The 22104-nt window shown below is 37.7% G+C and overlaps 1 protein-coding gene across 1 annotated transcript; it reads right to left on the bottom strand.

Annotated features, from left to right (window-relative positions):
• Positions 1 to 445: 445 nt before the first annotated feature.
• LOC138852551 (four-domain proteases inhibitor-like) lies at positions 446 to 21187 on the bottom strand. Its single transcript, XM_070083959.1, has 5 exons — positions 20738 to 21187; positions 18872 to 18998; positions 13448 to 13600; positions 11247 to 11393; positions 446 to 1191 (listed from the first exon to the last, which is right to left on the bottom strand). Exons 2-5 carry the CDS (start codon positions 18933 to 18935, stop codon positions 1166 to 1168), a joined length of 390 nt encoding a protein of 129 aa, XP_069940060.1. The 5' UTR covers positions 18936 to 18998; positions 20738 to 21187; the 3' UTR covers positions 446 to 1165.
• Positions 21188 to 22104: the final 917 nt, after the last annotated feature.

The following is a 22104-nucleotide window of genomic DNA, read 5'->3' as shown; positions in this document are numbered from 1 at the left end:
GGACAAGTGAAAATTTGTGTATGCAATAATTTCGCCAAAATCATTCTGAACCTATCGAAAAAAATATATTTCCCTGTGTTTGTTTAGTATTTAATTATTGTAAACAAATCTAAAATATATTTAGTTGGGTTAGGCTAAAATAAATTGCGCTTGTTATAATTAGGTTAGGTAAGTTTTCTAAGTTCCTTTTGGTGCAAAATTAAAAATTTTTGCATTAGCATTAATGAAAAAAATATATCTTTAAACGTATAAGAGAAAATTTTAGAAAGAACTTAATTATAAATGAGTTCTTGCTAATTGACCAGTTTTACATATTCGGCACGACATATATATATATATATATATATATATATATATATATATATATATATATATATATATATATATATATATATATATATATATATATATATATATATATATATATATATATATATAACTTCAGTTATAGCTACATATCTTAGTACATTTATGGAAATTTCCAATATCCATTTAAATAAATAGTTCTCTGGATACTAGCCGGTGGGTTGTTAATTATCTTAATTTTTAAAGGAGTGGGCCACAAAACCAGCGGAAGGCCTTGATCAGATGACCAAAAGCTCTAGTGGCGGATCATCACATGCATAATACCAGCATCAGGAAACACTTGTCCTATTTCCTGACGAATCTTACCACAGCTACCCTATGGGTTTTGCGCTTTTTCCCAGTATATGATGATGGTATGTTTCTTGGTGCACATTGCATCATAATCATTATTACTTACATCATAATGACTATTACTCAAATAATCATTATTACTCACATCATTAAGCAAAGACGGCATCCACAAAATCGTGCATAATTGAAAAAAAAAACATTGATTCGTAAGAACAGCAACATCAGTTTTTGAAATACCCTTCAACAATCTCAAAATATGTTTGCAAACTAATAAGCAAGTTTTTGTGATTGGTCCACAAAATGTCTGGCTTGTGGATGTACCTTTATCTCGAATTTATTGTTTGGCAATAACACTGTGAATTTCATCCACACTTGACATTCAAGAAGTTCGTAAGTTTAATATCTTGTTTCTTGAAGTAGCATTCAGACTCTTGCTATTGAGGAATGATGAACTGCTTTTCCTAGATGAGTATTACTGAATTACTTTGCATCATGTCATCTTAATACGTTATTCTTCTTCAACGATATCGCTTCCTGAAAAAAGAATAACTTCCTTAAATTACACAAATTAAATACATTGAACAAATCCACAAATGAAGATATATATATATATATATATATATATATATATATATATATATATATATATATATATATCTTCTTCTTTCAACACACCAGCCGTATCCCACCGAGGTGGGGTGGCCCAAAAGGAAAAACAAAAGTTTCTCCTTTCATATTTAGTAATATATACAGGAGAAGGGGTTACTAGCCCCTTGCTCCTGGCATTTTAGTCGCCTCTTACAACACGCATAGCTTACGGAGGAAGAATTCTGTTCCACTTCCCCATGGAGATAAGAGGAAATAAACAAGAACAAGAGCTAGTAAGAAAATAGAAGAAAACCCAGAGGGGTGTGTATACATATGCTTGTACATGTATGTGTAGTGTGACCTAAGTGTAAGCAGAAGTAGCAAGACGTACCTGAAACCTTGCATGTTTATGAGACAGAAAAAACACCAGCAATCCTACCATCGTGTAAAACAATTACAGGCTTACGTTTTACACTCACTTGGCAGGACGGTAGTACCTCCCTGGGCGGTTGCTGTCTACCAACCTACTACCTATTATATATATATATATATATATATATATATATATATAATATATATATATAATATATATATATATATATATATATATATATATATATATATATATATATATATATATATATATATGTCGTGCCGAATATGCAAAACTGGTCAATTAGCAAGAACTCATTTAAAATTAAGTCCTTTCTGAAATTTTCTCTTATACGTTTAAAGATATATTTTTTTCATTAATCTTGATGTAAAAATTTATAATTTTGCACCAAAAGAATCTTAGAAAACTTACTTAACCTTATTATAACAAGAACAATTTATTTTAGCCTAACCCAACTAAATATATTTTAGATTTGTTCACTATAATTTAATACTAAACAAACACAGTGAAATATATTTTTTTCGTTAGGTTCAGAATGATTTTGGCGAAATTATTGCATACACCAATTTTCGCTTGTCCTATATGGCAAGATGAACGTTGCTATTTAAGCCAAGATCGCAAGTTCTGCCTATTCGGCACGACATATATATATATATATATATATATATATATATATATATATATATATATATATATATATATATATATATATATATATATATATATATATATATATATATATATATATATATATATATATATATATATATATATATATATATATATATGTCGTGCCGAATAGGCAGAACTTGCGATCTTGGCTTAAATAGCAACGCTCATCTTGCCATATAGGACAAGGGAAAATTTGTGTATGCAATAATTTCACCAAAATCATTCTGAACCTAACGAAAAAAATATATTTGATTGAGTTTGTTTAGTACTAAATTATTGTAAACGTCTTTAAAATATATTTACTTGGGTTAGGCTAAAATAAATTGTGCTTGTCATGATAAGGTTAGGTAAGTTTTCTAAGTTCCTTTTGGTGCAAAATTATAAACTTTTACTTCAACATTAATGAAAAAAATATATCTTTAAACGTATAAGAGAAAATTTTTGAAAGGACTTAATTTTAAATGAGTTCTTGCTAATTGACCAGTTTTACATATTCGGCACGACATATATATAAATATATATATATATATATATATATATATATATATATATATATATATATATATATATATATATATATATATATATATATATATATATATATGTATATATATATATATATATATATATATATATATATATATATATATATATATATATATATATATATATATATATATATATATATATATATATACATATATATATAGTGTTATGCCTGGTCACTTTCTTCCTTATTAAGAGCTAAAATAAGGAAGTACGATTATAATAAATTATATGGGGACATAGTATCATATTCAGTTAATGTGTATTGTAACTTGACTTAACGTCATAGGTTAGGAGTAACAGTCCATGTATTGTAAAGCACTTGAGTAACGACCAGTCTCTGGGTCAACCCCGAGCTACCTCTGAGAATAACACGTGACCTACCTCATGTCAGGTCGCCCCTCCTCACAGCAAGGAGTAGCAGCTGGACATCAGACTAAGGTGTATCTCTTTGAGATACTCTGTTGTAAGAGAACCCTATTCCTTTGAGAATACGATTGATGGTGCTCGAAGGGGACAAACGTGAGTCTTACGTCCCATGTTAAATTATCTTGATTATTCACAGGCAGTCTGAAGAACCACGTGACGCTGCCTTGTGTAACTTTACAAGTATGAATAGTGGAGATACCTTAAGGTCGTGTAAATAAGTCTGTATACATATTCTTGCACTCGTAAGATAGGAGAGATACGTAACTGACTTGTAATTAATGTTTCTAATTTAAGAAACAATATGGCATTAACAGGCCTCTAAATTATACTTGTGGTCCTTGTTTCCCTAGAAAAAGAAGTAGTTATATATATATATATATATATATATAATATATATATAATATATATATATATATATATATATATATATATTAATATTATATATATATAATATTATATATATATATTATATATTATATATACATATATAATATTATATAATATATATTTATATATATAATATATATTTATATATATAATATATATTTATATATATAATATATATTTATATATATAATATATATTTATATATATAATAATATTATTATATGTCGTGCCGAATAGGCAGAACTTGCGATCTTGGCTTAAATAGCAACGCTAATCTTGCCATATGGGACAAGTGAAAATTTGTGTATGCAATAATTTCGCCAAAATCATTCTGAACCTAACGAAAAAAAAAATATTTGATTCTGTTTGTTTAGCATTAAATTATTGTAAACGTATTTAAAATACATTTAGTTGGGTTAGGCTAAAATAAACTGTTCTTGTTATAATATGGTTAGGTAAGTTTTTTAAGATTCCTTTGTTGCAAAATTAATTTTTTTTTAAATTAACATTAATGAAAAAAATATATCTTTAAACGTATAAGAGAAAATTTCAGAAAGGACTTAATTTCAAATGAGTTCTTGCTAATTGACCAGTTTTACATATTCGGCACGACATATATATATATATATATATATATATATATATATATATATATATATATATATATATATATATATATATATATAAAAACATTCACAAAAACACAACAGAAAGTAAAACAACATAGGTAACTCAGAGCTACATCTCGAATACTTCTTCCAGCTCCCCTGCGGTGGGCCGTGTGCCCAGAATGCTGCAGGCATTTCCTCTCTGGATCGCAACACTGAGTCTCTGAAAGAGGAAGCTGGTCGCCCTGTGGTCCTTGATTTCTATGATGAGCTTTTCACCTAGCTCTTTGAGGAACTTTAGAGCACACTTGCCCCATGCTCCAAGGGTCTCCGACCCAATTGGAATGAAGTTATAGCAAGGGGGAAGGTCTTCATATTTTCGGATCTTCTGGGTCTCCCTGTGGCTGGCAGCTCCACCCCCTTCCACTACAGAGTATGGCAAGTAGGTGTCTGCCAATGTGGCAGCACAGGTGTATATATTATATAAATATATATATTGACGTGCCGAACAGGTGAAACTGGTCAATCAGCAAGAACACATCTAAAATTAAGTCCTTTCTAAAATTTTCTCTTATACGTTTAAAGATATATTTGTTTAATTTTTGTTAGTGTAAAAATTAATTTTGTACCAAAAGAACCTTAGAAAACTTACCTCCTCTTATTATAACAAGCGTAATGTATTTTAACTTAATCCAACTAAATATATTTTAGATACGTTTACAATAATTTAATAATAAACAGACACAAATATATTTTTTTCTCTCGTTGGGTTTAGAATGATTGCGAATTTATTGCATTCACAAATTTTCGCCTGCCTTATTTGGCAAGAAGAGCTTTGCTGTTTAAGCCAAAATCACAAGTTTTACCTATTCTGCACGACATATATGTATTTATACCCTGCGACTAGCCAAGGATTCGAACCCATATTGTTTTGGCCAGCCGCCTCAATGGTGAGCAAAAACCACATAACGCTCTAACCCACAGGACCACCAGATCCTACAAAAATCAGGCACCCAGCTGGTTGCGATATATCGGTATATCGTACCTAATATCTTGCCAAATAGACCGAACTCCCTTAGAAATTAAACTTTTCCCCCAAAATTTTTACAGACAGCAAATTTTTTTCATTAACAATGTTATAACTAACTTAGAAACCTCACTCAACCTTCCTTAATTAAACTAACTTATTTTTTTTAGCTAAATTCTGTTATATATATCATAGATTACATGCAATAAGATCACAGTAAGCAGGTGATGTCACAATATTCAGAACAACCATTGTGAAAAATAGCGAAATTCCAAAGCGCTTTCGTAATTTCTCACATTATCAAGGAATTCTTTTTTAAAGTTTGAGAAATCACGAAAGCGCTTGAAATTTCACTATTTTGCAGTGGTTGTTCTGTATATCATAGGTTAATTTAGATTTATTATAAGAAATAATATAGGAAAGAATAAGGTGACGAGAGTAACAAAAAATTTAGGTAACGAAAGGCTGGATATCAGATTGGCAGGGAGAGAGTATGGAGGAGTTGAATGTATTCAGATAATTGGGAGAGTACGTGTCAGCACATGGGTCTAGGAAAGATGAGGTGAATCATAGAACTAATGAGGGGAAAAAACGTGAGTTGCGCACTCTGGAGTCTGTGGAGTCAAAGACCATAATCCATGGAAGCAGAGAGGGTAATGTACGACAGTATAGCTACACTAACGGTCTTATGAGTGTGAAGCATGGGTGGTGAATGTGGCAAGAAGAAGGCTGGAGGCAGTGGAGATGTTGCATCTGAGGGCAATGTGTGGTGTAAATACAATGCAGATAATCCGTAGTTTGGAAATCAGGAAGTCTGGGGTTACTAAAAGTGTTATCCAGGGGACTGAGGAGGGGTTGTGGAGATGGTTCGGACATTTAGAAAGGATGGAACGAAATAGAATGACTTGGAGAACATATTAATCTGTAGTGGAAGGAAGGCTAGGTAGGGGTCGACCTAGGACAGGTTGGAGGGAGGGGGTAAAGAAAGTTTTGTGTGCGAGAAGCTTGAACTTCTAGCAAGCATGCGTGAGCGTGTTAGATAGGATTGAGTGGAGACAGTTTATAGGATTTTACGTGCTGTTAGAGTGTGATCAAAGTAACATTTATGAAGGGATTCAGGGAAACCGGCAGGCCGGACTTGAGTCCTGGAGATGAGAAGTACAGTGTCTGTACTCTGATAGAGAGGTGTTAATGTTGTAGATTTAGAACTGCAGTGTAAACACGTCTCTGGCAAGACAGTGATGGAGTGAATGATGATGAAAGCTTTTCTTTTTCTGGGTCACTCTACCTTGGTGGGAAACGGCCGATGTGTTAATAAATAATAAATATACATTAATGCTTATAGAATTGCCGGAGAGAACATGTACACTCAGTATCTCGACAGTTCATAAATACTACTGAAATGTTAGTGTCAATATAAGATTAGTAATCAGTGCCGAATTTACCTCTATGCTTGGCATGCTGAAGCCTGATGCCTCAAAATCAAGGAGGCCTCCGTCCAAGGTGTATAATATTTTTGACACTCTCCTGGGCATTTCTTACACATGCTGTCGTAACGCACTGTTCTTTCACATGCAGTCATAACGTAATATTCCGTGCATTCCATCTCAGAATAATTTAGTCTTTAGCCAATAACCGACACTAGCATTGATTTGTGTATTGATTTTATCCTTCCAGGAAATCAGTGAAATAGATTTCATGACTGAAACCCTCAGTCATTTGTAATCTGATGCTAATTAGAAGTGGTTGCATTAGCCAATTCAATTGAGAGGGTAATTGATGACTTGTCTAGGAATTTAAACTGATAGATTATAGAGGTATGGGTGTTTGTGGGAAACAATCAGGCTGCAGCATTAGGGTTAAAAACAGCAGTTATTACCGGGATACCTCAGGGATATGTTTAAAAGACAATATTCAAAATAAAGTTGCTAGTAATGGCAAATCAATTGATCAACAAACGAAGAGGGATAGTAGAGGGCAACGAGTGACTAGCTCCCTTAAAGTTTACTATACAAATAGTAGGAGTCTAAGAAATAAGATAGATGAGCTAAGATTACTTGCAAGTGTAGGTAATATAGATATTATTGGTATAACAGAGACCTAGTTCAACCTGAAAGATAGAGAAATGCCTTCTGAATGCAACATACAGGGTTATAAACTATTCCACACTGACAAGGTCAACAGGAAGGGTGGTGGGGTGGCGATGTATGTCAGAGAAAATTTAAATTGTTGTCTTAGACATGATATAAGATTAGAGACATCGAACACAGAATCTGTTTGGCTACAGTTTCTCGAGGGACATGACAAATTAATTTTGGGTGTGATTTATAGGCCCCCAAACCTTGATAGGGAGAGCAGTAAGCTGTTATGGGACGAAATTCATAAGGCATCTAGATATGAAAATGTTGTGATAATGGGAGATTTTAACTTTAGACAAATTGATTGGAACAATATGACAGGAAATCTTGAGTCTAGTGACTTTCTTGATACGGTTCAAGATTGCTTTTTAGAACAGGTTGTGACAGAACCAACTAGAGGAAACAATCTGCTTGACTTGGTTCTTGCCAACAAAGATTCACTAATTAATAATCTTGAGGCCAATGATGAGCTTGGGGAAAGTGATCACAAATCACTTAGTTTTAATATATCATGGAATTACCCGGATAACTGCAATCAAATCTCTGTCCCAGATTTTCTCTTGGCCGACTTCATGGGACTGAAAAATTTCCTGGGTGGCCTAAATTGGGATGTCCTGACTATGGGTCAGGTAGGTGATCTTGGTTGCCAATATGACGTTTTTCAGAGCATAGTTCTAGCTGCCCAGACAACTTTTGTACCGAGTAGGGAAATTAGATCTAACAAAAATGATCCCAAATGGATGAACAATAGATTAAAACATCTCAATGGTCAAAAGAGAGGCATATATAAGCGTATCAAAAGAGGAGATGGGCAGTTAAGAAATCAATATATTCAATTAAAGAGAGAAATAAAGAAAGGAATAAGAAAAGCAAAACGGGATTATGAGGTTAAGGTCGCAAGGGATTCAAAGATTAACCCTAAAGGATTCTTTCAGGTATACAGAAGTAAGATTAGGGACAAGATTGGCCCACTTAAGAGTAACTCTGGTCAGATCACTGACAGTGATAAGGATATGTGTGAAATTCTCAATACCTACTTCCACTCAGTTTTCACCCAGGAAAATACTAGCGATATTCCTGAAATAATAGACTATGTAGAACAGAATGATGATAAACTATGTACGATTGCGGTAACTAGTGACATGGTCCTCAGACAAATAGAGAAACTAAAACCTAACAAATCCCCAGGCCCTGATGAACTGTTTGCAAGGGTGTTAAAGGAATGTAAAGAGGAACTTAGCATACCTTTGGCTAATCTTTTTAACATATCACTACAAACTGGCATAGTGCCTGATAAGTGGAAAATGGTATATGTAATACCTATTTACAAGGCAGGTGACAGGTCCTTGGCTTCGAACTATAGACCAATAAGCCTTACCTCCACAGTGGGAAAATTTATGGAATCAATAATTGCTGAAGCAATTCGTAGCCATCTTGGCAGGCACAGATTGATTAATGAATCTCAACACGGTTTTACAAAGAGGCGTTCCTGTCTTACGAATTTACTAACTTTTTTCACTAAGGTGTTTGAGGAGGTAGATCATGGTAATGAATATGATATTGTGTATATGGACTTCAGTAAGATTTTCGATAGAGTTCCACACCAGAGGCTATTGAGGAAACTTAAGGCACACGGAATAGGAGGAGAAATTTTTTCCTGGGTAGAGGCATGGCTGACAAATAGACAGCAGAGAGTTTGCATAAATGGGGAGAAATCAGGATGGGGGCACGTCACAAGCGGTGTTCCTCAGGGGTCAGTGTTGGGCCCGTTGTTGTTCACAATTTACATAAACGACATAGATGAGGGAATAAATAGCGACATAAGCAAATTTGCTGATGACACCAAAATAGGCCGTCCAATTCATTCTAATGAGGACACTAGACCACTCCAGGATGATTTGAATAAACTGATGCAATGGTCGGAGAAGTGGCAGATGCAGTTTAATATTGACAAATGCAAAGTTCTAAATGTTGGACAGGTAAATAACCATGACACATATAAATTAAATGATGTAGATCTTAATACTACTGATTGCGAAAAGGATTTAGGAGTTCTGGTTAGCAGTAATTTAAAACCAAGACAACAATGCATTAGTGTTCGCAATAAAGCTAACAGAATTCTTGGCTTCATATCTAGAAGTATAAATAATAGAAGTCTTCAGGTTGTTCTTCAACTCTATATAACCTTGGTTAGGCCTCATTTAGACTATGCTGCTCAGTTCTGGTCACCGTATTACAGAATGGATAAAAATGCTCTGGAAAACGTACAGAGGAGGATGACAAAGATGACCCCATGTATCAGAAATCTTCCCTATGAGGATAGACTGAGGGCCCTGAATCTGCACTCTATCGAAAGGCGTAGAATTAGGTGGGATATGATCGAGGTGTATAAATGGAAAACAGGAATAAATAAAGGGGATGTAAATAGCGTGCTGAAAATTTCCAGCCAAGACAGGACTCGCAGCAATGGTTTCAAGTTGGAAAAATTCAGATTCAGAAAAGATATAGGAAAGCACTGGTTTGGTAATAGAGTTGTGGATGAGTGGAACAAACTTCCGAGTACAGTTATTCAGGCTAAAACGTTGTGTAGTTTTAAAAATAGGTTAGATAAATACATGAGTGGGTGTGGGTGGGTGTGAGTTGGACCTGACTAGCTTGTGCTGCTGGGTCTGGTGCAGTGCTCCTTCCTTGTGTGGAGATGATCAGACTGGGTGGGTCATTTCGCTAATCCGGGGGGGGTGGGTCATTGGTCTAATTCGGGGGGGACATGGACCTGCTCCGCATGGGTCAGTAGGCCTGTTGCAGTGTTCCTTCTTTCTTATATTCTTATGTTCTAACAATCTTTGACAGGAAATGGAAGAATTGGAATTTGTTTATGCAGCATTTTTGGACCTATCTGCTAGATCATTTTCATAAGGTCAGCAAAGACATTGAAATCAGAACTGTTATTAAATACTTGTGCATGTTTGTATAGTTAACTTCAGGATTTTTTTAAGCAAAATTAGAGCAGAAATTTGAGCAAAATTAGAGCTTGAGTAACAAGCAAAAGCTACCTTGGTCACTAACTGCTCGGAAGAGAGGTCTTTTTTCAAGCTTCTAAAGAATTAAAAAAGAATTAAGGGCCACAATGTTTCAAGAGGTTGTCCGCACTGAACAGTCCATGCCTTGAGAGTGACAAAATTAAACAAATTTTAATGAACTTTTCGATGATTTTGCTATGAGGAAGGCTAGAAAAAAAACTTTTTTTAGTCTTAATATATTTAACGATTATAGTTTCTTTATTTCTTACTATGTATTTTAAAATAGTATATGGATTTTAAGAATATAGCAGCAAACTTATAATTTAATTTTCCTAAAAAATCCTCCTTATGCCACAAAATGTTTACTAAGTTCGGTTATTGAAAAATTTTTGTACAGTGTTAATTTTAACATTTATGCTTTTTGTCAGTCACTACGGTAATTAACAATAACATCTTATGTCCTTTAAAGGAGGAACTGTGAACTGTGAAATTATAAAAACTCGTCGCCATCCTCGGCTTCACTAAATTTTGTTTAAAACACTCTTCCATCTCCCTCTAGTGGTGAGGGTGGGGGATGGGGCGCCTCACAAGTGGAATAGCCTGGACCTCTCTTCATCTAAATCCGATACTGTTATTAATGCTTACATAATTCCCTAAAGCCTACACCAAGTTAGCCTCCTACGGAAACACACACACAAAAAAAATATTATTAAAAGTTTCTAACTAGACGTCAAATAAAATAAAAATCAGTTTGATACTATAACCTGTGACAATACTCACTACAAGGGCCTTTGTGCATCATCGTCAGCTCACCCTCTTGGGAGAGACAAACTGCCAAAGAGAGCTCACACACGTTCAGGTAAGTGTGTTTATTAGAACCACAGACTGGATCGATGACTTGGGGACAATGAAAAAAGCACTCCAATCCTGTAATGCGAGAAGAGTTTAGATCATTGCAACATCGAGGCAGGGTGACCCACAAAAAAGAAACACCTTCATCAACATCATTCCCTCAATAACTGTCTTCCCAGAGGCTCACCTACACTACAGTTAAAAAAGTCCAGCATACCTCCACCCCTCCTTCAGAGCGCAAACCCTATACTTCTCACTTCCCTTCATAATGTTACTAACGTTACTAAGGCAAGCCACGGAGGGGAGGGGGTGCAAATCTTAAGCTCAAGTGCTTTCACATTTATCAGTGTGTCATCAGGAGCTCTGCAATGTTGTAAGAGCAGCAACAGGAGAAAATGAGGGGAAGCTTTTCAGAGTATGGTAATGTCCTATGCACCCTTTGCCCATTCTCATACATTAGTCAGACAGGTAAACCTCTAGAAACCAGATTATCCCAACACCAGTCCTTGAACAGGACAGGCCAGGTGTAGAATGCATTCTTTAACCATGTCAGCTCCTGCAATCACCCACCCGGGTGGGCTGCCGCCCAGATAATTGTACCCAACAGTTCCATCACGGAAAGAAACATAACTGAGTACTCTCTTTTGAAATATGACAGGAATGCTGTATATAACTCAAATTATGGGCTGTACAAACTCTATAGCTATTTAGTGGAGTCTACTGTGCACAGCCTTAGACAACAATGTTATACATAAGCGCAGGATTGCTCATTATACCAAGGGGTCTTGTGATGTTCCTGTTATAATCGACAAGAGTCTGTAAACTGAACATCATGGTACGCCTGTCGTGAACGTCGATGTAATATATAACATCTTGCTAAGTCTATCGCGACATCGTTATATAACAGGTTAGATCTGCCGTGACTGGCGACACAATGTATAACCCACCCAACTACTACTACATACAGGTATCGAAAGGTTACAGGAATTCTAGGTGGTGTGCTGCAGTTATAGACTGCAACCTGAGTGATATAATAACATTAGTGAGGAAGTAGGCATGGGCGTTCATTTACGTATTGATGCACATGTGCGATTATCCTAGGATAGCCAAAAACAGAGGCAGAGTTTCCTATTGAGATTCTAACCAGTTAGGTACAAGGTACGTAATTGATTGCAACATGGCGATTGTAACTAGTTTAGTAGTTTACTGAATTAGGAAGTTAGTTATATAATAAGATAATGATAATAATGATGATAATAGTGGCGTTAAAAAGAAAAATTCGTGAATTGCCTAGTTATTATAAGAAAGGAAAGCTTGAATAGGAGAGATCATACAGGCATAGTGACACTGAGAGTATTTCCTGAATATTCTAGAAAGTTCTGGGACAGCGGATATTACCTGCTGACAAAATAAAGGCATATGTTCCTCCTATTGCATTAGGTAGAAGGTTGTACACAATAGCTACATTCTGTATGAGGATGATCCACTATTGTAATGTAACTTCTTACCTCACATGACCTGTTCCCAGCGGTTAGAAGCTTAGGGTTGGCTATTAACTAACTCCTAGTTACTATATATTATGCTATCTACAAACTGTGGGGCCTATCCCACCCGACCCCTTTATGGGGTGGGGTGTGGGGGGAGAGGGGGAGGTTGGCATTCGGTCGAGTCTCCCTCCCTTATTCAGAGAGTGATCCTCGCGGGTGCCACCCACGTTACCATACTCTGAAAAACTTCCCCTCATTTTCTTTTTTTTGTTGCCCTTTCAACATTGCACAGCTCCTGATGATACACTGAGAAGTGTGAAAGTGCGTACTTGAGCGTAAGATTTCCACCCCTCGTGGCTTGTCTCGTATTATTAAGATCGCCTGTCTGTGATTGTTTTGCAGAATATATATATATATATATATATATATATATATATATATATATATATATATATATATATATATTATATATATATATATATATTATATATATACTCTAATTTACTGACTTCTCAAGACAATTAAGATAAACATCGCGATAATGGCAGTGTGACACTGGCGATGTTTATAAAATTATCTAAAAGTTTCACCAAGCGAGCCTATTACTTCAGCTGCGAGACAAAAACTAGTGAAAATACTCACCACAAGGACCACTGTGCACCTCCTTTAGATTGATCCATGGGTTCCGACAAGCAGCTATAGACAGCTCACACGAGTTTCCATAGGTGTTGCCATCAGACCCGCAGACTGGAGAGTAGACGTGTGGGCAATAATAATCGCATGTCCGTGGCCTACCTGCAATGTGAGATGAGTTCCGATCAAAGCAACAAGCGCAAAAACACAAACTCGATAGACAAATAGTTACTATTTGTCTATCGACAAATAGCGACTATTACTATTACTACATGCAGATATACACACGCACACACACCACTCAACACACACACACCCTGCCAGGTCTCCCACTCCCCAACCCCTACAGACCCCACAGAATACGATTTTGGAGAGGAAAGTGAAGGTATGTAACACACCAACGCTGATGGAGGAGGAGTGGCTGAGGGAGGAGTAGCACGAAAGAATCAGAGGCAGCACCAGACATTATAGCACTCACAGAAACCAAGCTCACAGGAATAATAACAGATGCTCTCTTTCCAATGGATACCAGATCCTGAGAAAAGACAGAGAGAATAGAGAGGGGGGAGGGGGAGTTGGAGGGGGGTTGAAGAGTGGCACTGCTCATCAAAAACCAATGGGATTTTGAGGAGCTGAAGAGAGTAGACAGAGAAACAAGAGACTACATAACAGGAACACTTCAACCTGGAGGTCCCGAGGTGGTAATTGTAGTGATGTATAACCGACCACAGAATAGCAGGAGGGCAAGGCAAGAATATAGTGAGAGTAACAGAGCGATGGTTGACACATTGGCTGAAGTGGGCAAGGCAAAGCTAGTAATTGTGGATGACTTCAATCACAAATAAACTGAGTGGGAAAACCTGGAGCCACATGGAGACCCAGAAACGTGGAGGGCTAAGAAATACTCGTGTACCAACACGTAAGGGACACTACTAGAGAGAGGAGAAGAGCCAGACAGCAAGATTGGACCTAGTATTTACCCTGAGTAGTGCAGATATTCTTCGTCACATATGTGATCACGTGGTTCTGAGCTTCGAATATAGAGTAGAGGTACAAGTGCAGAGGGAAGCAGGAAGAGCAGGACGAACGAAGCCAGACTACAAGAGGGGGGACTACGCAGGCACCAGGAATTTCCTGCACGAGGTTCAGTGGGACAGAACTGGCAGGGGGATCAGTAAATAAGATGATGGAATATGTGACAACAATTTGTAAGGAAGCAGAGGAGAGGTTTGTACCCAAGAGAAACAGAAATAACGTGAAGGCTAGGACGAGCCTCTGGTTCACCCAAAGGTGTAGAGAGGCCAAAACCAAGTGTGGCAGAGAATGGAAGAATTATAGAAGGCAAAGGTACCAGGAGAATAAGGAGAGCAGTCGAAGAGCCTGAAATTAATATGCCTAGGTAAGGTGGGAGGCCCAGTGACAATATGAAAATGACATATCATCCAAAGCCAAGTCCGACCCGAAGCTGTTGTACAGTCACATCAGGAGGAAAACAACAGTCAATGACCAGGTAATCAGGCTGAGGAAGGAAGGACGGGAGATCTCAAGAAACGACAAAGAAGTATGTGAGGAGTTCATCATGAGATTCAAAGAAGTATTCACAGAGGAGACAAAAGAGACTCCAGAAAGACAGAGAGGTGGGGTACACCATCAAGTGCTAGATACAATACAAACAACCGAGGAGGAGGTGAAAAGGCTGATATGTAGTCCCCTTTTTTCTAGTTTGGCTTCTCTCATCTTTCTCATGCTGCTGCATTCTCCACTGTTAACTCTAGAAGGTATTCAAAACTTAGGACGTCGTGATCACTAGCATCAAGTGGTTTTTCGTATGTGATATTACATATGTCTGAACTGTTCAAGGTGACTATGAGATCCAGCCTTACTGCAACATCTTTTCCTCTCTATTGACCACTAAGCGCAGGGAGGCTGAGGAGAAGTTTATACCAAAGAGTGAGCCCATGGTTTAACTGGGTGTTAAGAGACCATGCTAGAGCATGGAAAAAGTATAGAAGACAAAGGACTCAAGAAACCAAGGAGTTGAACATAAGAACCAGAAACGAATGTGCAGGGATAAAGAGGCCCAGAGGCAATATCAGAATAATATTGCACCAAAAACCAAATCTGAACCAAAGTTGTTATTAGTCACAACAGGAGGGAAACAACAGTCAAAGACCAGGTAATTAGGCTGAGGAAAGAAGGAGGGAGCTCACAAAGAGTAACCAGGAAATATGTGAAGAACTTAATGCAAGATTTAGAGAAGTATTAACATTAGAGACAGCATTGCTTCCAGCAAACAGAGGAGGTAGGGTGCACCAGCAAGTGCTGGACACAATTCACATAACTGAAGAGGAGGTGAAGAAACTGCTAGGTGAACTAGATACCTCGATGGTGGTGGGCCCAGGTAAAATATCTCCATGAGTCCTAAGAAAGGAATCAGAGGAACTGTGTGTGCCTCTAGCAGCAATCTTCAATAAATGTATCGAAACTGGGCAACTGCCTGAGGTGTGGAAGACAGCAAATTTAGTTGTAATTTTTAAGAAAGGAGACAGACAGGCAGTGTTAAACTACAGACCAGTGTCACTGATACTTATAGTATGTAAAGTCATGGAAAAGATTATCAGAAGAATGGTGCAGCACATTGAATGGACTGGGCTCATATATGACAATCAGCACAGCTTCAGGGATGGGAAATTCTGTGTCATAAATCTATTTGACTTTTACAATAAGGTAACAGAAGTAAGACAGGAGAGAGAGAGGGATGGGTAGATTGCATCATTTTGGACTGTAACAAGACTTTTGACAGTACCAGACAAGCCACTGGTTCAAAAACTAGAGAAGCAGTAAGGAATAGCAGGGAAAGTACTGCAATGGATCAGGGAATACCTAGCAGGAAGGAAAGAACGAGTGTTGGTACGTGATGAGCTGTCAGAGTGGGCGTATGTGTCAAGTGGCGTTCCACAAGGATCAATACAAAGTCTGGTGCTGTTTCTTGTATATGTGAATGACATGATGGCAGGAATAGATTTAGAAGTGTCGTTGTTCGCTAATGATATGAAACTGATGAGAAGAATACAAGCGGGTGAGGCTCAGCTACGATTGCAAGGAGATCTGGATAGGCTGCAAGCCTGGTCCGAAAAATGGCTCTTGGAGTTTAATCCCAGCAGGTGCAAAGTCATGAAGATTGAGGAAGGGCAAAGAAGACAGCAGACGGAGTACAGGCTAGGGAATCAAAGACTGCAAACTTCACTTACAGAAAAGGATTCTGGGGTAAGCATCATACAGACCACGTCCCTTAAGCCGCATATCAATCAAAAACTCCTGCAGCATATGGGCGCTTGGCAAACCTGAGAATAGCAGTTTGACATCTAAGTAAAGAGTCATTCATGGAACTGTACACCGTGTACATCAGGCCCATATTGGAGTATGCAGCACCAGTTTGGAACCCACACCTAGTCTGTTGAGAAATGGTCTACCAGATAAGGTTAAAGATTAAATATAGGGAGTACTTAGCTGATGAGACAGCTATCGCCCACACAGCCACCCCTGCAGACGAGGTCTTGAGAAGCTGTCTTATCCACTTCTTAATGGGCTGAAATAAAGTATGTTAGGTATGATTATAAATTACCCCTAGGGGGTGTTATGTCAGCATATTTCATTCACCGATTGCTGACTTACTTACATGTGTGGACTCAAAAGTTTGCACCTTACTGCTGACTATAGGTTGATTACAAACTCCTTGCGACACAAGAACTGCGCAGTCCCCCGTACTACAAGAAATCTGCAAGCCACCTTGCTCTTGTAGCATGAGCTATGGTGTTCTTTACACCCTCGACAGGTATCGGTGACTTGATAGAAGCTGAAGTGTCCTTGGATGTCCACGTCTTCCATAGTCTAGGAATACGCACACTGGTACACTATGTTCCACAAGGTTTGTCTTTATTGTTCACAATCTTATCACTAAAGAAGCTGATCACACTTCTCTGTAAGTGTTCATTGTGTTTTGTGAGACACTTTGTTCACACTAACGCACAGATCAGTGTTCTTTGTTGGTTATCCTGGCGTCAGTGTGACTCCCAGTAGGGTGAAAAGTAATCTGACTTCACAGCCTCCTACGCCACTGCAGTGCCCCCAGAACATAAAGAAAAAGCTGACCTAGTAATTTTTGCTTCCTTGCCAAACTTCCTCCATGAAGCAAAGCAGAATGCTTAATTCTTGCAGTCTTAAGCATAGACGTCAATATACACTATCTTTACCATGGTAATAAAGTGGGAGCAGGATTTTCCTTAAATGTCCTGCTAAGGTAAGAGATGGACTTTCTCTTATTAAACTACACTTTGCAACAAGACAATTGCAAGGAGCGGCGGTTGCTTGACCACGTCACTTATTCGTACTGCATCTGGGATCAATTACTTGCTGTAGCAGTAGACAAGATGTTTGCCCCTTCTGAGAGGGCTGGGCCCCTCAGGGCTGAAAGGGGCTGAAGGGGGCTGATACCCCCCTCCTGGAGAAAATTTCTCCACATAGTCAAACACGTCAAGAAATTTAATAAAGTGCAAAAGTTTTTAACACGACTAGTTCCGGAACTGAGGGGTGTCGTACGAGGAGAGATTAAGGAACTCAGCCTGATGGCACTAGAGCATAGGAGGGATATGGGGGACATGATAACTTATAAAATAATAAGAGGAATTGACAGGGTAGACAGGGCTCGAATGTTTCTGAGATGGGACACAGGGACAACGGGCCACAACTGGTAGTTGAAAACCCAGAGGAGTCAAAGGGATGTTAGGACGTATTTCTTTAACGTTAGAGTTGAGTGAAGTAAGAACATATGAACAAAAGAAAGAAGGAACACTGCAACAGGCTTATTGACCCATGCGAAGCAGGTCCATACTAACAGTGGAGGAAAGTTCCATACATAACTTTAAGAAGATGTATGATAAGGTTCTAGGAGCTGGTATAGAATGACCAAGTAGCGGCTAGCGAAGAGGCGGGACCAGGAGCAGTGACTCGTAATTCCTGAGTACATATAGGTGACTACACTCACACACACCACCACCACCAACACCACCACCACATACACACTACTACTTGCTCGTTCTGTCTTACTGCAGATAGCATTAACACTGAAAGAGAAAATGATAATCATTAAGCAATAAAAAGCATTATTACTGTAATCAATAGGAAGCAGTGCTTAGCGCTTCTTTTTGATTATAATAATAATAATAATAATAGGAAGCAGTAAACACATAAGGATCATACAGCACTTAGGGAATGAGAAATATTCAGGTTCGATCTAGGGGTGTGGATAGGTTCATTTGATTGTATCAGGAGCGCTTGAGTGTTACAACGAGTGATAACACACAATATATATATGATAGTTGCTGAGGCAACAAACACTAAAGAGAAATAGCAAGGCAGGTAGTGATAGCTTACTCAGCACAAACCCCAGCATCAGGAGCAGCAGCAGTGCGGTATTCCAAGCCAGTGAACGCATCATCACCAGGTCTTCGCACAACGATCCGTCGAGTGAGAAAAAATATGATCACTTCTGTTCGCCAACCTGAGAAAATTATCATTAGTGAAAGGAAAAATTATACAATATAGTATTCAGTGATGGCATCCAAAATGAGAGGTATATCTTTACCGATTGGAAAACGTTGCCTTATATTAGCCGCTGGTGCTCTGCAAGTTTAGAGAAATAGCAACAAGTGTAATTAAGCATCATAAGTAGTGGCGTCTGGTGCTTCCTGTGATTATTAACCACAGTAGAGGGTCAAGATAACCTATGATGCACTACTGTTACTGACGCTGCTACTTGTTCCAGCTACTTTTAGCTAAACTAGTGTTGTTACAACTGTTTCTCATATTATCTCCACTGTTAGTATTAGCTCCTCCAACAAGGCCATCTGCCTGGGTACGGTGTGTAAGTAAAATATACTGTCTCTAAATATATGACGGAACACTCCTAGTCCGAGTGATCCAGCTCCCCATCTGGTGTGTGAGACTGTCCCATCACTCTCTAAGCTTTTTATATAATATTAAAAACATGTATTCTAGCAGATTAGACAGTATTATTGTTCTTCGTTTCTGCAACGTCAGACGAATGTAATAAAGTTAAACAACGCCTGGAACGGGTGGGGTTTGAACCAATTGCGAGAGAGTCGCGTTAGTCATAAAAGAGTCATTATAAAGGTTTCTCCATTATGATTTGATTTTTCATAAGGATATTTATTCTTTGTCAACTGTATAGATACATTATCAATTGAAACGAACTTCGTAAAATAAAAAAAGTGAGAATCTGCATTGTGTCAGTGATAAAAAGCTAAGAGATTTTCATGGAATATTTTCATAGAATGAAAATAGTAGCAAACAACGAAAATGTAATTCCCTCAAGGAAGGTTTCTGAACCTCGGGAGAGGTTTACATTGGAAGGAATTGGATTTTCACCCCCTTTGCTTACCTCGAACCATATTGCCTTCCATTCCCACAGGCGCTGTTTGACTCCACTGGGTGCCGAGTTATCTTGGCCGGCTTGATCTTCAAGTTAAAAATCTGAACAAAATTTTATTATACCTTATAACAAGGCATGACGGGTGGAAGACTTCATCATTAATAATTGTCTCTGCTAGTGCTATAAGTAACTTATTGCATTACAAAATGATTTTTAGGGGGTTGACATAATGTTACTTTCGATTCCCTTCAGTGAAGGAGGGAAGGGAGGTGCCTTGATGCAGCTGAAGGGCTCTTCATCAAGGAAAATAAATTTGCCTTACGATTCCTCTAATCAAATGTGAATGCCTGGTAATCCCCATATTTTGTATGAGTGTCAATGAGTTTAGCGTTTTTCTATAAGTGTTAATAATTACCAAAATTCTTTGGTATTTTATGCTGGGCACACGACAAAAGGCTTAAGAAATTCTTCAGTAGATGAGAAGAGGAATTCGGCTTAAGATTCAATAGCCGAAGGTTAACAGTAAAAGTCCTTTGATGTGTAGAGTCTTACTAAGGAACACGACAGATAACGTTATTTAGGAAAGTTGTTTATTGCCAAAATAAGGGTTTAAATATCTTCACTAAACAAATGCGAAAAACATTAGGGAATGAACAGCGAAATTAAAAACATGTAACACTTTAGTTCTTCCTAATTAAAACTTAAAAAAATTATTACTTCACTAATGATTCATCAGAGTATTTCCCTGACATTATCAGTTCCTCTCTATGAACACGATGGACGCGACTCACAAAGCTAAATTATCAATTCATTGTTGAAATAAAGTAGAATCTTCCACAAGAACTTACCTGATATTGCTCCTGAGAAGACGAGTCTCACACTGCTTAACAACAACACTTCAGATCAAGATCTTATATACCACTTCCACATGGCGAAGTGCCAGCCATCAACACCCACTGCATATTTTAGTTAGTGTATTATAAAGATATAACATTTTTTATTGATTTTTTCTTAATATAGGTGGAGTTTTCATTGTCGGTAATATATGTGAGGTGTGGATATATTAAAATGAATAATACTCAGTCTTGTTGAAACAGGAAACATTTACCTGAGTTAGATCTTTACGAGAGTAACGGTGCTTAAGGTTTTTTTTTGCTCCTGGACCAGTTTTCCTGTGGTGTTGACCCACTGTGTCTCATGGCACCTTCTAGTTCTCTCTTAGCTGTTACAACGTCTCTGTACTCCTTACGGGATTATTATTCGCGCGCGCACACACACACACACACACACACACACACACACACACACTAGGTGAGTACACACACACACACTAGGTGAGTACACACACACACACTGGCACACACAAACAACAGGCAAGCAAAAGGACTATTCAACCGATAAATAAAGAAACAAAGTAATTTAGGAAAGTTAGTTTATCTTATAAGGAAGAGAGGAGATCATATTAATATTTATACCGATTAGTAGAAAAAGAAATGTTAAAATGAGAGAGAGAGAGAGAGAGAGAGAGAGCTTGATAGTAGGGGTTGCAAGATCCTGTACGAGGCACAAGTACGCTCACACCTTGAGTATGCTCCACTTTCTTGGTTTGCCTGCCCCCCCCCCTCTCATCTGCGACTGCTTGACAGAGTAGAGAACAGAGCAAGACGTTCATCTCTCGCCTGGACCCATCCTGGATAGATCTGTCATTTCAGCAGAGCCTTCAACACAGGAGGGATGTGGGTGGCCTTACTGTTATGTACAAGGCCAATATTGTCAAAGTACCACACTTGGATCCACTTCGAGGACAGCGTGAAACAAGCTTTTATGCCACAAGACGGGCAGAAAGCAGCAACTTCACTCTGGCTCTACCCTTCTCCAGAACATCACTCCATCTGAGATCATACATACCCAGGATGACTCGAGTATGGAACACATTCGTACAGCATAATGATGTCAACGATATAAAGTCAGTTGATCAAATGAAAATGCTGGCCCACAGATGGCTCCAACTTCATCCTGTTCCCTACTTGTATGTCTCATAACAATAAAAATGCTTTCAAATGAGCTGATGTAGGTAACAGCTCTTAGCTTGCCAATAAAGCTAGGGATCCTTAACCTTGTCAAACCCTGTGTAAAAAAAAAAAAAAAAAAAAAGAGAGAGAGCTGTTTAATTTTAACAGCACGGAGAACATTCAAGGACTAGGCTGAAGAAAAA

Source organism: Cherax quadricarinatus, chromosome 11 (genome assembly GCF_038502225.1).
Source record: "Cherax quadricarinatus isolate ZL_2023a chromosome 11, ASM3850222v1, whole genome shotgun sequence".
Classification (NCBI taxonomy): Eukaryota; Metazoa; Arthropoda; class Malacostraca; order Decapoda; family Parastacidae; genus Cherax; species Cherax quadricarinatus.
This window is presented reverse-complemented; position numbering and strand designations above follow the sequence as displayed.

What these genes read in the sequence shown, in the direction of transcription:
- LOC138852551 (XM_070083959.1), bottom strand. Translation starts at nt 18,935, where the DNA reads ATGATGCGTTCACTGGCTTGGAATACCGCACTGCTGCTGCTCCTGATG. An exon ending in GGTGCACAGTGGTCCTTGTG is followed by an intron (nt 11,394 to 13,447) that starts GTGAGTATTTTC and finishes CTCGCATTACAG; the next exon opens with GATTGGAGTGCTTTTTTCAT. An exon ending in GATGCACAAAGGCCCTTGTA is followed by an intron (nt 1,192 to 11,246) that starts GTGAGTATTGTC and finishes TTCTTTTTTCAG; the next exon opens with GAAGCGATATCGTTGAAGAA.